General features: G+C 36.0%; 2 protein-coding genes across 3 annotated transcripts in view; one reads left to right on the top strand and one right to left on the bottom strand.

Moving 5' to 3' along the window:
* The window catches only part of LOC126618408 (uncharacterized), a 90259-nt gene that overhangs the window by 24749 nt on the left and 51959 nt on the right, over positions 1–13551 (top strand). The gene's annotated exons all lie outside the window — the stretch shown is intronic.
* On the bottom strand, positions 1058–3814 carry LOC126618407 (heavy metal-associated isoprenylated plant protein 6-like). 2 transcript variants are annotated; one of them, XM_050286464.1, is made up of 5 exons: positions 3657–3814; positions 3404–3554; positions 2605–2878; positions 2391–2469; positions 1058–1942 (listed from the first exon to the last, which is right to left on the bottom strand). In XM_050286464.1, exons 2-5 carry the CDS (start codon positions 3442–3444, stop codon positions 1398–1400), a joined length of 939 nt encoding a protein of 312 aa, XP_050142421.1. In that variant the 5' UTR covers positions 3445–3554; positions 3657–3814; the 3' UTR covers positions 1058–1397. The 2 variants fall into 2 exon arrangements, with proteins under 2 accessions (XP_050142421.1, XP_050142420.1); XM_050286463.1 differs by having other exon boundaries at positions 2605–2873.

Genomic DNA, 13551 nt, shown 5'->3' with positions numbered 1-13551 from the left:
CCGTAGGGGATTATTAATAAGGCAGAAGAATGGTTGCAGACACTCCAAAAATGGCAATGCTCTCTTAAAGGAAATCATTGTACAAAGTGCAACAGAAATAGATTGCTCCTTCTTCAGGTTTCTTGAAATGCAAATTTGATAGGGCATGGGAGGAAAGATCAAGGAGCAACGAAATGAGAGCTATCATTCAAGACCACTAGGGAAATTTATTGCACGGGCTTCAGGAAGGCACAAAGATGTCATATCTCCGCTGCACGCAGAGGTTCTAGCAGCGAAGTTTGTTGCACTGGTGTTGGTGCAAAGCAACCATGGCAGTGCTGGAATAATATTCGAAAGAGACTCCAGCCTTGTCCTTACAGGGTTGAAACAAAAGGATGAAGATCAATCCACTTTTGGACCTATTATTAAAGACACAAAAGGTTTACTACAATCACTTGGGCACTGTGAGTTCAAACACACAAATCGGGACGCAAATCATGCAGCATACCAACTAGCCCGTTCAGGTATTGGAGGAACTAGTGATGTGGTATGGTTGGATGATCCCCCTGACCTACTCCATGACTTATTAGTGGAAGAAAGGCCATTGTAGTTTTCATTGTTTGTATGGTCGAGGATTACTTATGTTGTTTGTGGGGGGCACTTTTTTTGTTGGAAAAAATTAGTATTTAGGTTTATTTTAGTACTTGAGTTTTGCTTGTTAGTTTAGGACTTGGGTCTAGCCCATCCAAGTTAGGGTTTCTTAGGTTTAGTTCTCTATAAATATTGTTTGTAATTTAGTTTGAAAAATAAGTCATTCACAATGTAGCATTTTGAAGTTTATGTAGCCGTCTCGGTGATTTTGTAGTATTTAATATCAATAATATTTCTAGTTTTGTAATCCGTTTGTTCGTTCAATGTTGTATGTGCACTTTAATATTCAACTTTCATTCGATTGGGTTGAAATCTCCAGTAAAGTTTTTATCAAAACTTATTTATGCACCTTATCCTTACTTTGTACGTTTGATTAATTCCTGAATATCATACTTTGCTAATCAAAAATTCAAAATTGAGGAGACTATTAAGATAAGATTTAATATCTTTATTAAAAAGTATCAAAAATACAACTAAAATAATTAGCAGAAAATTTAATTATATTAAACTAACCAATAACCAAACCCAACATCTGAACCGGCTGCCTCATCTGGGCGGCCGCCCGGTCGGTCTAACCCTACTACACCGTGTATTTAAGTCCAAATTTCCCATCAGTTCCTACTCATTATTAAACCTTGTATTAGCTTCTCTTAAGCATCTCGTAATATATACATTTTTTGTGAAATTCCGATTTTGACCCTCTATATAATATCTTTCTTAATTTCAAAGCTTCATCAAACCAACCACCGGTCGATCGGTTCAGCACTCTACATCACCGAACAACCGTTCGGATTCTCGTCACTGAACATCTGCGGCGCAGGGTAGTGTTCCATCGGCACAGCGTAGCCATGGCTAGAGGACCCCTGGCTAACGTGCGCCTGGTGCGCTTGAGCCTCCATGACAAACTTGTTGTGGTTGTAAACGTGCCCTTCGTCGTACCAATAGTATGAAGGAGGTGGGTAAGGGTACCCATTATACTCCCTCTTGCTCACCTCCATCTTGGGGGCTCCTCCTCCTCCTCCTCCTCCTCCGCCTGCGGCGGCGCCGTCACCTGCTGCGACTGCTTTATCTTTCTTCTCACCACCACCGTCTTTCTCTTTCTTATCACCTCCTGCGGCTTCCTTTTCCTTCTTGTCACCACCGCCGTCTTTTGACTTCTTGTCGGCAGCTCCGCCGTCATCTTTCTTGGGTGGGACCACTTCCACGGCCCTCCGGAACTTCTCTTTGAGGTAGGGTACAAGTTCTTTTACATCCATGAATCCCTTCACCATTACCAGGTCTTTGGGTGCATCAAAGCTCACACTGTTAACACCTGTGAACACCATAATGCACTTCTTTGTTAGATAATAGAATGACAAATTTGCCCATGAATATTTACAACTTTTGGTAAAGAAAATATAAACTTTACAAAAACATTTAAAATTTATCACAAGGGGTCTTTAAAATCTTTATAACGTCAAGCACATGCATCATAAAAAACAAATATTGTAAAAACGCTCGAATGCTTTTAGCCGGTTTGAATATTCAGCATTCAAATTTACAGCTTGTCTCATACTTAATTTTTACTCTATGAAAGTATCGTTATGACTTAATTTTCTATTAATCTAGATTAGTCTTTTTACAAAATCTGCTAAAATATTATTAGTTTAATAGCGTGGTGCCAGTGGTGTGCGTGCATCATTCTGATTAAATTAATATAATCCAAATTCTATATTATATTCTTCAAGTCATGGAAAGTACGAGAATCGATTGGAATTAACCTATAAACTTGGAGATTTTACTCTTCATCTTGTGCATGCAACCCTCACAATGTAATCTGATCTTCAGCACCACAGAATTCTGAAACCAGAAACCACCCAACAAAAAAGAAACAAATTTAGCAACAAAATTAATATATAAAGAACGTATAATTTCGAGCTGTTCCGAACGATTTACATAGCTAATTCACTATATACATGAATGTCAATAAATTACCTCTTTGGTTGCCTCTATGGGCTTTTTGTCTTCAGCCGGCTTTTTCTCATCAGCTGGCTTTTTCTCATCATCCTTTTTCTCAGCCTTTCCCTCTGCGGCAGGTTTCTTGTCTCCACCGCCGCCACCGCCATCTTTTTTGGGCTGAGGAGAGACCAGGTCGATCTTCTTCTTAATCTTCTGCTCCAGTTTCTCCTTAAGCCCGGCGGGGTTAACTTTCCCAGTCACAGTCAGTATGTTGGCTGCACTATCCGTCTTCACTTGTTCAACGCCTATACTAATTCAAAAATTAGTACCAAATTAGCCAAAATCAATTAATAAAATAAAAACGTGTTTGTTACGTAAATAGTTGTTAGACAATCAAATTAAAGCTTAAATATAATGGAAAATGCATGTACGCCATTAAAGTCAAATTTGTTGAACTGTTTCCTTTGCTTCAACGCCTAAAAAAGGCTCAAATCTTATCCAAAATTAATATATATTTATTTATTTATGGTCTTCCAATTTCCATGAAACGATTTTGGACCTTTTTTTGGTACTCAATTTTCAACGGTAAAAAAAAAAAAAAAAAATCTCAGAGACTCAATGTGGTCTGAATTCCGGCGAACTTGGTAAACTCCGAACCTTTTCTTTATAATGTTCTATATTATGTTGATAGAAAGGGACGACGGGCACACTGCTCTAACCAAAGACATCCGAAAAACCAATTAAGAAAGCAGTAATGATAAGAACACACAAGCTCAAATCTGTCATGTGATCAAAATTTGATATCGAAATCGGTGGATAATTCGTGATGTCATACCTTCGAATTTCTTGACAGCTCGTTTGATTTTCTTGGCGCATCCCTCGCAATGGATGTCGGTCTTCAAGACGACGGTGACCACCCCGTCGTCCTTCTTGGGGGCGGCGTCAGCCGGCTTTTTCTCGCCGTCATTCTTCGGCGCTTCCTTTTCCTGCGAGGACATATAGAACCATCGTTAAAACAAACAACTTTGGTGGAAGCAAACTATTACAAGTGACGAAGAATGACAAAGTTTTGATTAATTTTTACTGACCTCACCCATGAGTGGTAGTTGTTGGTGGTGTGGGCGTGCGATATGAAAAGACAGAACAAACAAGGAGTGTTTGTGTTTTTTTTATGAGGGGGGGGTGTAAATTGGTGAATTGGAGAAGTAGGAAAGAGGTGGGGAGGATGATAATATATAGGGAGAGGGGAGGGAGGTGGGTTTATTGAGAAATGTGGGAATTTTCAAAGATTTTTATGTATGTTTATGTATGGGGGTATGTGCATGTGTGCATGTATGCATGTGAGACGTGTGGTAGGTATGAGTATGGCATTGGGGGGGGGCTATGATATTTAATTGGGTTTAACGATGATGGGTGTTGCAGTCAACAGAGATGGGCTGTGGCACCAAAGATTTTTAACAAAATTAATGAAAATAGTTCGAAAACTTTGAATTTTAACAATAAGGACAAAATAAAATGTAAAGTAAATAGTACTAGAATTAACTTTTTAATGTAAAAATGTGGTTTTTCGTTAAAATAAACAGTACTTGAAACTTTTCATTAAAGTTCCCTTTTTAATAGGCTGACAACACAGTTTTGATTTGTTATACTAAGTGAAATAATAAAATTGATACAACTGATTAGAAATTTAAAATAATAATTTTAATTCCTAATTATATTATAACAACTAAATAGTATTTAAAAATAGGGAGACTTTGGATGCGGTCCCTAGTTATGAATAGTCTTTGACTGAAACCTTGTTGGTTTTCAATTTTTGATCCAAGTCCCTGAAATTAATTGATAATTTATTTCTATGTACGTTACTATATTTTTTAAATTAAAAATTAAAATTTATAGTTGTTTATAGTAATGAGATTTTAAATAAAAAACCATAATTTGTGGGATTAAAAATATTAAAATATAAATATACTATTGTGTGTGTGTGTGTGTAAACATGGGTACATTCATAAAAAATAACCAAAAAATTATTGTATCAAAACATGGATACATTCTTCAAAATGGGTACATTTAGCAAAAATAAAAATGGGTACAAATAAATAAAAAAATATGGGTACAATACAAATAAAACTTTAAAAAATATGGGCACAAAAAGAAATTAATATATGGGTACAAATTAAAACTGAAAGGAAAATTGGTACAAATTAAAAAAGGGTTGCAAATTAAAAATGGGTACAAACTAAAAATAAAAATATATGATAAAAAATTTAGCCATAAATATAAATATACTAATTGTAATATTTTTAATATTAAATGAATATATTTAGAAATAAAAAATATTTTATTATTGAAATAATTAATGATATTATTAATACAAAGGACCTTGATCAAAAATTGAAAAGTAATAAGGTTTTAATCAATAGAGTAGTAAAAATAAGGATGAAAACCTAATTACTCCTTAAAAATATTTATCTTGTTGCACTACAGGCTTCATAGAATGCCGCCGTGTTGGACTAATGTTTGTCGAGAAACAACGGCATCGTGACAAGTCAGCCAATTATGACTAGACCCTGACGTGTCCAATCAACCTCCTTCCTTTTTATTGTTCAATTAAGTGGAATTAAAGGTGAACTAAACATAATTAAGGTGAATTAAATAGTTTAAATTGTTCAACTATGAAAAACGATGGTAAACAGTTTCTGGACCGTTATTATTTGAGAGGACGGATGTTGTAAATTCCAACATTAATTCATAATATTCATAGTAGGTTATCTGTTTCTTTTCGTCTTTCTATTGAAAAAATAAAAAATAAAAGTAAGGAATTCAAGTTTAATGCGTTTAATTTTCTTCTTTTTCAGTGTCATTTATATTGGTGGATTACTCATATTTCAGGAGTGTCGACTTTATTAACGTATACAATTACAACAAAATTGAACTCATGCTAAGACATCATTATTGAACGGTGAAGAAAAATGGATGCAGAAGCAAAAGCAAGTAATCATGTAAAATGGTATAAGATTAGTAGCTCAGTTTCGACATTTTAGTCTTTAGATGCTTGAGGAGGAATCAGAAAATGATCATAGCTCAATTTTAACATTTTTGATGCGCGAGGAATAGCCGAAAAAATAACTTTGTCTACACCAGCATTGCAGTCTATTGTATTACTCATCACTTGTAAACAACAAACCTTAAATTTTTCTTAAAAGTAAGTATGATATCGATTTATGATTGATTATTTTGCAGCTTAACTCAAATCATTAAACCTAAGACAACTTTGCGAATTACCCCAATGCCAATGGTGTAATATGGATTGAGCATTTGAGTTTGCAAACCGAAATGACTGCGCTGAAATATCAATGTCATATAACCGAATCACCCATTAGAATTTGATTTAAGTGCAACTTTAACTAGATATTCAACCTCATTATCTCTGCCCAATAAAATCCAAAACAATGTTGGAAAATTAATCTATATATTTTAGCATCGTATGCAATTATGCATGCATTGACCAAACCCTAAATAATCGATGCTCCAATTGCGTATTATGGTCGCATTTGGTTTCGGCTACAACATCAACATCAACTATATTTCGTTAATTATCAACTTCAGTCCAAACCGCAATACCCAATTATGGGTTCCAAAGCGCGAACCAAAAAAACGTATAGATACAATAACGAACGACGCTTGAACTCTACTAAAAGTAAAAGTCGGATTTTTATAACTCATGTGTTTTTTATTATATATTGTACATGTTATGATGAATGAAAACGCAAAAATCATATATAGGCGTCAATAAATCCCCGTTGAACTTGTTTTAATACTATCTAATAATAGTCATCAGAGACAAATTGATAAAGGAAGAAGTGCTTGACAATAGTTGGCAATGATGTTATGTTAAGCTTGAAAAGATCCAAAAGGCCACTAAAAGTTCAAATAGCTTTGGCAGGACATTTGGAATCGGAGAAAACTTGATGAGGACGGTTGGCTCGTGATAAGCTAGGGAGATGTTACAAAGTTTGGCTCTTGTGTTAGGGATTTAAGACGCCCGGTGGGATATATGTTGGCATCTTGTGCTAGCTGAGTAGAAAAGCAATGGGGACACTTGACACCAATGCCAAAGAAAATGATGTCAACTTCTTTGGGACATCCGAACTAATCGAAATGATAACATAAAGAAAATAGCATGCATAAGTTAATACACATCAAATTATCAAGAAAGATTTTGAGTTCGAATTTCATAAGCGACGATTAACGAGACATTGAAATGTTTGATAACCATCATTTAGAACATGAACTAAGGAAGTGAATGCCTAAACCAATATGATTGCCTAAGAGCATCTCCAAATGAGATGTAAAAAAGTCCATATTAGCAATAACGGTAAAAAAAAGACATCAATGGTGTTTTCCAACTGAATGGCAGGAGATGGAGTTGCTGTCAAATTTGACAGCAGCTTCAAATCTATTTTTAGTGGATAATAACTGTCTTTTTTATAATTTTTGTTATTATCTTTTGTTTTAAAAATACTAATTACAATTATGAAAAATAAATAATGCAATTAATAATAGTTGAAATTTGACATATCGGTTAAAGAAGAAAATTTACAAAAAGATCAATGTGCCATATAAGCCTTCAAATTTAAATTTTGTGTAAAATATGACATCTCCTTTGGAAGCCTTCAAATTTAAATTTTGTGTGTAAAATTTGAAATCTCCTTTGGAGATGGGCTAAAGAGCATCTCCAAGAGAAATGTCAAAATCCTAGGTCGAAAGCTACTGTGTATATTTGACATCAAAAGTTTATCCAATAGAAGTATTATTTGTTGACTGGATTTGAAGGCTTTGTGATTAGGAATCATGACATCAATGTCAAATTTATTTTTTATTTGTTTTAATGGTGGGTCCCTTATTCCATTTACATTTAAACGAATAAATTTTTTGTTATTTTCTTTGGGACATCCGACCTAAACTGATAACATATAGAAAATAGCATGCATAAATTAATACACGTCAAATAAACAAGAAACATTTTGAGTTTGAATTTCATAAAGAAAATAGCATACATAAATTAATACACATCAAATTATAAACAACTTTTATATAAGGTAGGGCTTGGAAGCAAGCTACCACCCAAAGAATTCGAGAAATAAAAGAAAGGCTCCAGAGACTACACCAGGTAGTGTACCGGAGGTTTCTTTTTTTTTTTTTTTTTTAGACTCGGGGCAGCTTTTTTGTTTCATAATAAGATCTAGACGATTATTCTTACCCTTAGTAGCTTACGAGTACGATTAAATAATGGTAACCATCATTTTGAACATGACCTATGGAAGTGAATGCCTAAACCAAATATGATTGCCTAATTTTCATTAAGTAGGTGAAGCTAATTTATCTAGAAAATGATATTTTTGCTTTGAAGCATGCCAGAAGAGAGTAGTACCTGTTGGGTAGAGTACTACAATGTAATACATTGTATTTTGTTTTGATCATTCATCTAGAAACGTCAAAAAAATGAAATTGAAATATTATGAAATGGGTCGGTGCATATGTATGCAGTTGGTGAAATTTGGATGCACATGCGTGTTTCATGAACAATCGAGAAAATAATAAATAATATGACGCATGATAAACATGAATGGTGATATTGATGAGAATTATATAAATATATATATATATATATATGTGTGTGTGTGTGTGTGTTAACATAAAGTCGATAGGCCACTTAGTATTATATATGGTTAGATAATATTTTATCTATTTATAAGTGAAATGTTGTCAATTCCACTCTTATAAATAATGACTTCGCAATTATTTTCTCACTCCTTAATGTTATCGTTTTTTTTTTAAATTACTATCAATAGTATTTGAGGACTTTATTTTATTTTATTTTTCTTTTTTGAATGAGCATGATTGACTGAAGAATAGAGAGCCAAGAATTTAACGCATAAGGAACTATAACTAGGGCTAGAAAAAAAATCCCAAAAATCCCAAACCAAACCAAAAAAATTCCGATCCCAAACCAAAAAAATCCCAAACTAAAATTCCCGAAAGTTTTGGGATGTAATCCCAAACCAAACCGAAAGTTTCGGTATGGGATTTGGTATTGCATTTCATTTTTTCGGTATTCCCATACCGAACCGAAAAAAAAAATATATATATATATATATATAATTTTTTAATTATAAGAGAATTATTTCAACCGTTGATTGTTTTGGATTTAATCTGTGTCGTTGATTTGTTTTTAGGTCAGATCACATTTCACTTTTGTAGTTCCTCCGTTCATTTGTTTCGAAGCGCAGCCCTGAGCCTCCAGCCCTCACCAACGTCGTCCCTCACCATACTGTCGAATTCCGACCAGCCACCGGCCCACCACCACACCATACTCTCGTCTCTGACTCTCCAGCCTTCCTTCACCACACAACCACCGCTCTCCCTCGCTATCTCTCTCTCTCTCTAGGGCGATTGTCTTTCACGGACAGGTCAGGTCATAGAACTGGGGATCTCTCTCACGGTCTCACCACCACACCGAGTCTGAGTCTCACTCTCACCCCAAATTAGGTAATTAATTTAGTTTTCTGAAATCTCTCTATCTCACCGTTACACACACACCTCTCGCTCTCTCTCTTTTCTTTTGCGATTTTGTCTCTTCATCTGGGATCGTCTTTGAAATGATAGTATATATTCGTCATTTGCATGTTAGTATATATTCGTCATTTGAAATGATAGTATGTATTCTCTCTGTAATATGAAATGATTGCATATTCTCTGAAAGAATTTTTCGAATTGGGTAGAAAAAAATACCAATTACATATGTAATAAGTGTTTTTGCTTCTATGATTGATGCAGGGTTAAGACCAACAAATTAGTGTGTGTGTGTGTGTGTGTGTGTGTGTGTGTATCTAGTGTGTCAGTGTGTGTGTGTGTATATTTTGCGTTCCCAAGGGATGCTAAAATAGAAGGAGAAACTTATGTGAGATGAATGAGTGAGTTATGATGAATTTTGTCATGAGATTAGTAAACAGATAGTCAGTTGTAGAGTCTTTTTTTTTGTTGGTAGATTCTACTTTGAAGTTTTCAAATGGTTTAAAGTTTTAACTGCTAACGATTTTGTTAGTTTAGTTCAGTCAAAATGTTTTAGATGATTAGCTTTCCTGATTCCATTAGGGTGCGTTTGGTACGTGGGACGGGACGGGACGGAACGGGACGAGGCGTTCTGTCCCGCGTTTGGTGCGCCAAAAATGGGTGGAACAGGCTGTTCCACGGGACATATTTTGGGTATTTTTGCATCCCACCTGCCCCCCTGGAACGGGTTTGTTCCACGTCTGTGGAACATAATGTTTTACCATTTTAAGACAAATATACCCCATGTCTTTTTCAAAAATTACACCTTCATTCCGTCTCGTCCCGTCCCGTTCCGTCCCGTCCCGTCCCGTCCCGTTCCGTCCCGTCTGCGTACCAAACGCACCCTTATAGCCTAATCACATAATTAACTGTTAGTTAGCTAATTGACAAATAAGATGCTTACTTCTTTGTACTATTTCCATTCTTTGACGAATTTTCTTACTTTTGGTTGTTGATGTTATAGCTGTTATTGCTTTTACTAGATGTATAATTTCTAATTTCAATTGGGTAAATGGTTAAAAACATCAGTAGCCAATCTGAAGAGTATTTGGGAAAGAAGTAAACTTTGAACTTACTATAGGCATTGAGATTTTACTTTGACCCACTTGGTTTGGTGAATTCGGCTCTATCTGTATTCCATGAAGCATGTTAAGCATTGTATCCATATTGGTTTGAAAACACAATATATGTTAAGCATGTTAGTCTACTATGATTCTCTACTAATTATTTTCTTGAATTATTATTCTTCAGGTTGTTTTTCTTGAATCATTTATTCTCGAGCAGCTTTTAAAGGTTTAGCATACAAGCGCTACAAGTAAGTGTTGAAAACTCTTGTTTGTGGGTTCCAACTTTCATGTTTGTATTATCTTTGTGGGGGTGGGGCTACTTATATTCTCCTAGTTTAGAAACATGCTGGTTTTTGAGAATCTGCTCAGATTTTTGAGAATCTGCTCAGATTGTGGGGGTGGGGCTACTTATATCTTTGTGAGAATCTGCTTAGATTTTTGAACCATTTAGTTTATTTATTGTTTGGAATTTGGATATATGCTGAACTGTGGTTGTGATATATTAATGTGCATTGTTATTTTATTTGTTAGGATGGACAGATCTAGTAGCCAATCTAGTACACATATAGTCTCGGTATTAGGAAAACGAAAACAAACTCAACCTAGTGGTACCCTTCAACTAGGCACTCCCTCACCTCAAGATTATTTGCATAATGATTATTATGAAGATTGTTGGGATGATGATCTGGATGTGGAGGAGGATATTGCATTAGAACAAATAGAAGAAGAGGGGGAAGAGGGGGAAGAGGAAGTAGAAGAAGTAGAAGTAGTGAGACAATGGGATGGTTCTCCTCGGAAAAAGGGCAATAGGAGAAAGGGTCAAAGTCCGGTGTGGAATGATGCTAAGAGGGTAACGATCACCGATAATAATGGGGAGAAATCTTACATGACCGAATGCAAGCATTGCAAACTCTTAGTACCGACACACCCTATAACTTATGGGACAACGGGAATTCTTAAGCATTTGAGGAAATGCCCGGGTTCTAGTCTCTTTGAGAATGTGGATCCGAACCAACCTACATTGACACAAGCGAGGATGGGAGGTCCGGTTGTCACTCACACTTTCAATAAAAAAAGACTTGATAGGAGATGTGTGAGGTGGATTATAATAGCGGAGATGCCTTTTAGGGTGGTTGATCAAGAAGACTTTCGAGATTTTATTCGTGACTTGAATCCAAAGTTCAAACTTCCTAATAGGCATAAGGTAGCGGCGGCGGTTTTGGAGTTGTATGTTGAAGAGAAGGCAAAAATAAAAAGTGTGATTGAGGGGTTGAGAGTGAGTATTACAACCGACACTTGGACCTTAATTCAAATGATAAACTACATGGTCATCACGGCTCATTTTTTGGACACTAATTGGGGGTTACATAAGAGGATCCTAAACTTTGTCTAAGTTACTTCTCATAAAGGTGATGATATTGGAAGATGTTTAGAGGTTTGCTTGAATGACTGGGGCATAGACAAGGTGTTTAGCATTACTGTTGACAATGCTAGTGCAAATGACACCGCTATTGCATACATGAAAAGAAGACTCAAGTCAAATGGTACTCTTTTACTTGATGGGGCTCACTTGCACATGAGGTGCGCTTGTCACATCCTCAATTTGATAGTTAAGGATGGAATGACGAAGCTTAGTAGGGAGATTGATGCCATAAGAAATTGTGTGAAGTTTATACACTCATCCCCGGCAAGGTTGGAGTCTTTTAGGGAATATTGTGTCTTGTTGAGATTTGATAGGATGTCAAGTATCCCTTTTGATGTTGTCACAAGGTGGAATGCCACTTATCAAATGCTTAATAGTGCTTTCAAGTTTAAAGAAGTGTTATCTAAGATGGCCTTTGAGTGTGACTCTTTCATTGCTTACTTTAAAGAGGAGGTCTCGAAAGAGGTTGATGGGGTGACAAGAAAGGCCAAGCGGGTGGGTCCTCCGGAGGTGGATGATTGGGAAAGGTCGGTGAGTTTTGCTCACTTTCTCAAAAAAATTTATGATGCCACCTTGACATTGAGTGCAACCCTTACTCCAACGTCACACTTAATACTTAGCACGGTGATTGCCTTGCAAGTGGAGATAGAAGAACAAATTTCAAACGCCTCTAATGCCACTTTGCAAAGTGTGGCTACCTCAATAAAGCTCAAGTTTGACAAATATTGGGGTGACATTGAAAAGGTGAATCCTATTCTCTTTGTGGCCCAATCACTCGACCCGAGGTACAAATTTGATATGTTGGAGACAAATCTAGAAGAGCTCGGCTATGGATGTGACAAAATTAGGGAGGAGAAAGTAAGGGTTAAAGGTTATGTAACCGAGTTGTATAATGCATATAAGGAGGGAGTGGTCCTTAGTAGTAGTAGTGGTAGTAGTACTAATAGTAGTGCTACCTCAAATATGGAGCAAAGATCAAGTGTTGTACTAGATGATGGGGCGGGGGGTGTGATGGTAGATATTGATGTTGCTTCAAGGATGGCAAAGAAGATCCAAAGAAAGAGAGCGGAGGCACAACAAAATGAGATAGCCAATGAAGTGGATATGTACTTCAATGATCCACATCAAAGCCTAACATATGAGGGTTTCAATCTTTTGGATTGGTGGAAAGGAAATTGTGGTCAATATCCAATTCTTAGTAAAGTTGCTAAGGATGTATTGGCCCTTCCTAGTAGCACCGTTGCTAGTGAGAATGCCTTTAGTCTTGGTGGGAGAGTTGTTGATCCTTTTAGAGCTTCCTTAACACCTAAAATGGTTGAGGCTTTAGTGTGTACTAGTGATTGGCTTAGAGGAAAAGAATTTTGTTTCTATAAGGAGCCTACCCTTGACAAATTATGTTTCTATAAGGAGCTTAAACGCTTAGAAAGAAGTAAGTAAACAATTTAATTTCATCTTTTATTTTCTTAGTATTTATTATCTATTAGACTATAATTCAATGTAAATGATTTGTGGTTTATTGTTTTAGACATGGTTAATTTGGGAGGTGAGGAGAATACAACACAAGAAAATGAAATGCCACCTCCACCTCCTCGACCACCTCAAGTACAAGTTCAACAACGTCAAAATCAATCACTACCTCCACGACCACGACCACCCATTGTAAGGGGAAGGGCTCAACCATCAACATCAAGGGGAAAATTACAAGTGCCAACAAGAAGGGGCTTAAGGGGCCGAAGAGGTCAACAATCTTCATAAACTTGAAACTTTTGAGTGTTACAAGTTTGAGGAAGAATCGCCCAAGTAATCCTCCTCTCATTCTTTTTTTCGTTTTGTTTTTCTGTAAAATATGTTAACTATGAAATTGTTTGTAAGTGTGCAAGT

The sequence above is a fragment of the Malus sylvestris genome, chromosome 4 (assembly GCF_916048215.2).
Source record: "Malus sylvestris chromosome 4, drMalSylv7.2, whole genome shotgun sequence".
In the NCBI taxonomy this organism is placed as follows: domain Eukaryota; kingdom Viridiplantae; phylum Streptophyta; class Magnoliopsida; order Rosales; family Rosaceae; genus Malus; species Malus sylvestris.
This window is presented reverse-complemented; position numbering and strand designations above follow the sequence as displayed.

Bases quoted from the DNA above. Each gene is read 5' to 3' on its own strand.
- LOC126618407 (XM_050286463.1), bottom strand. The intron at 2,470-2,604 runs GTAATTTATTGA...TTCTGGTTTCAG, and splicing joins CCATAGAGGCAACCAAAGAG to AATTCTGTGGTGCTGAAGAT. The intron at 1,943-2,390 runs GTTAATTCCAAT...TGGTGTTCACAG, and splicing joins TAAAATCTCCAAGTTTATAG to GTGTTAACAGTGTGAGCTTT.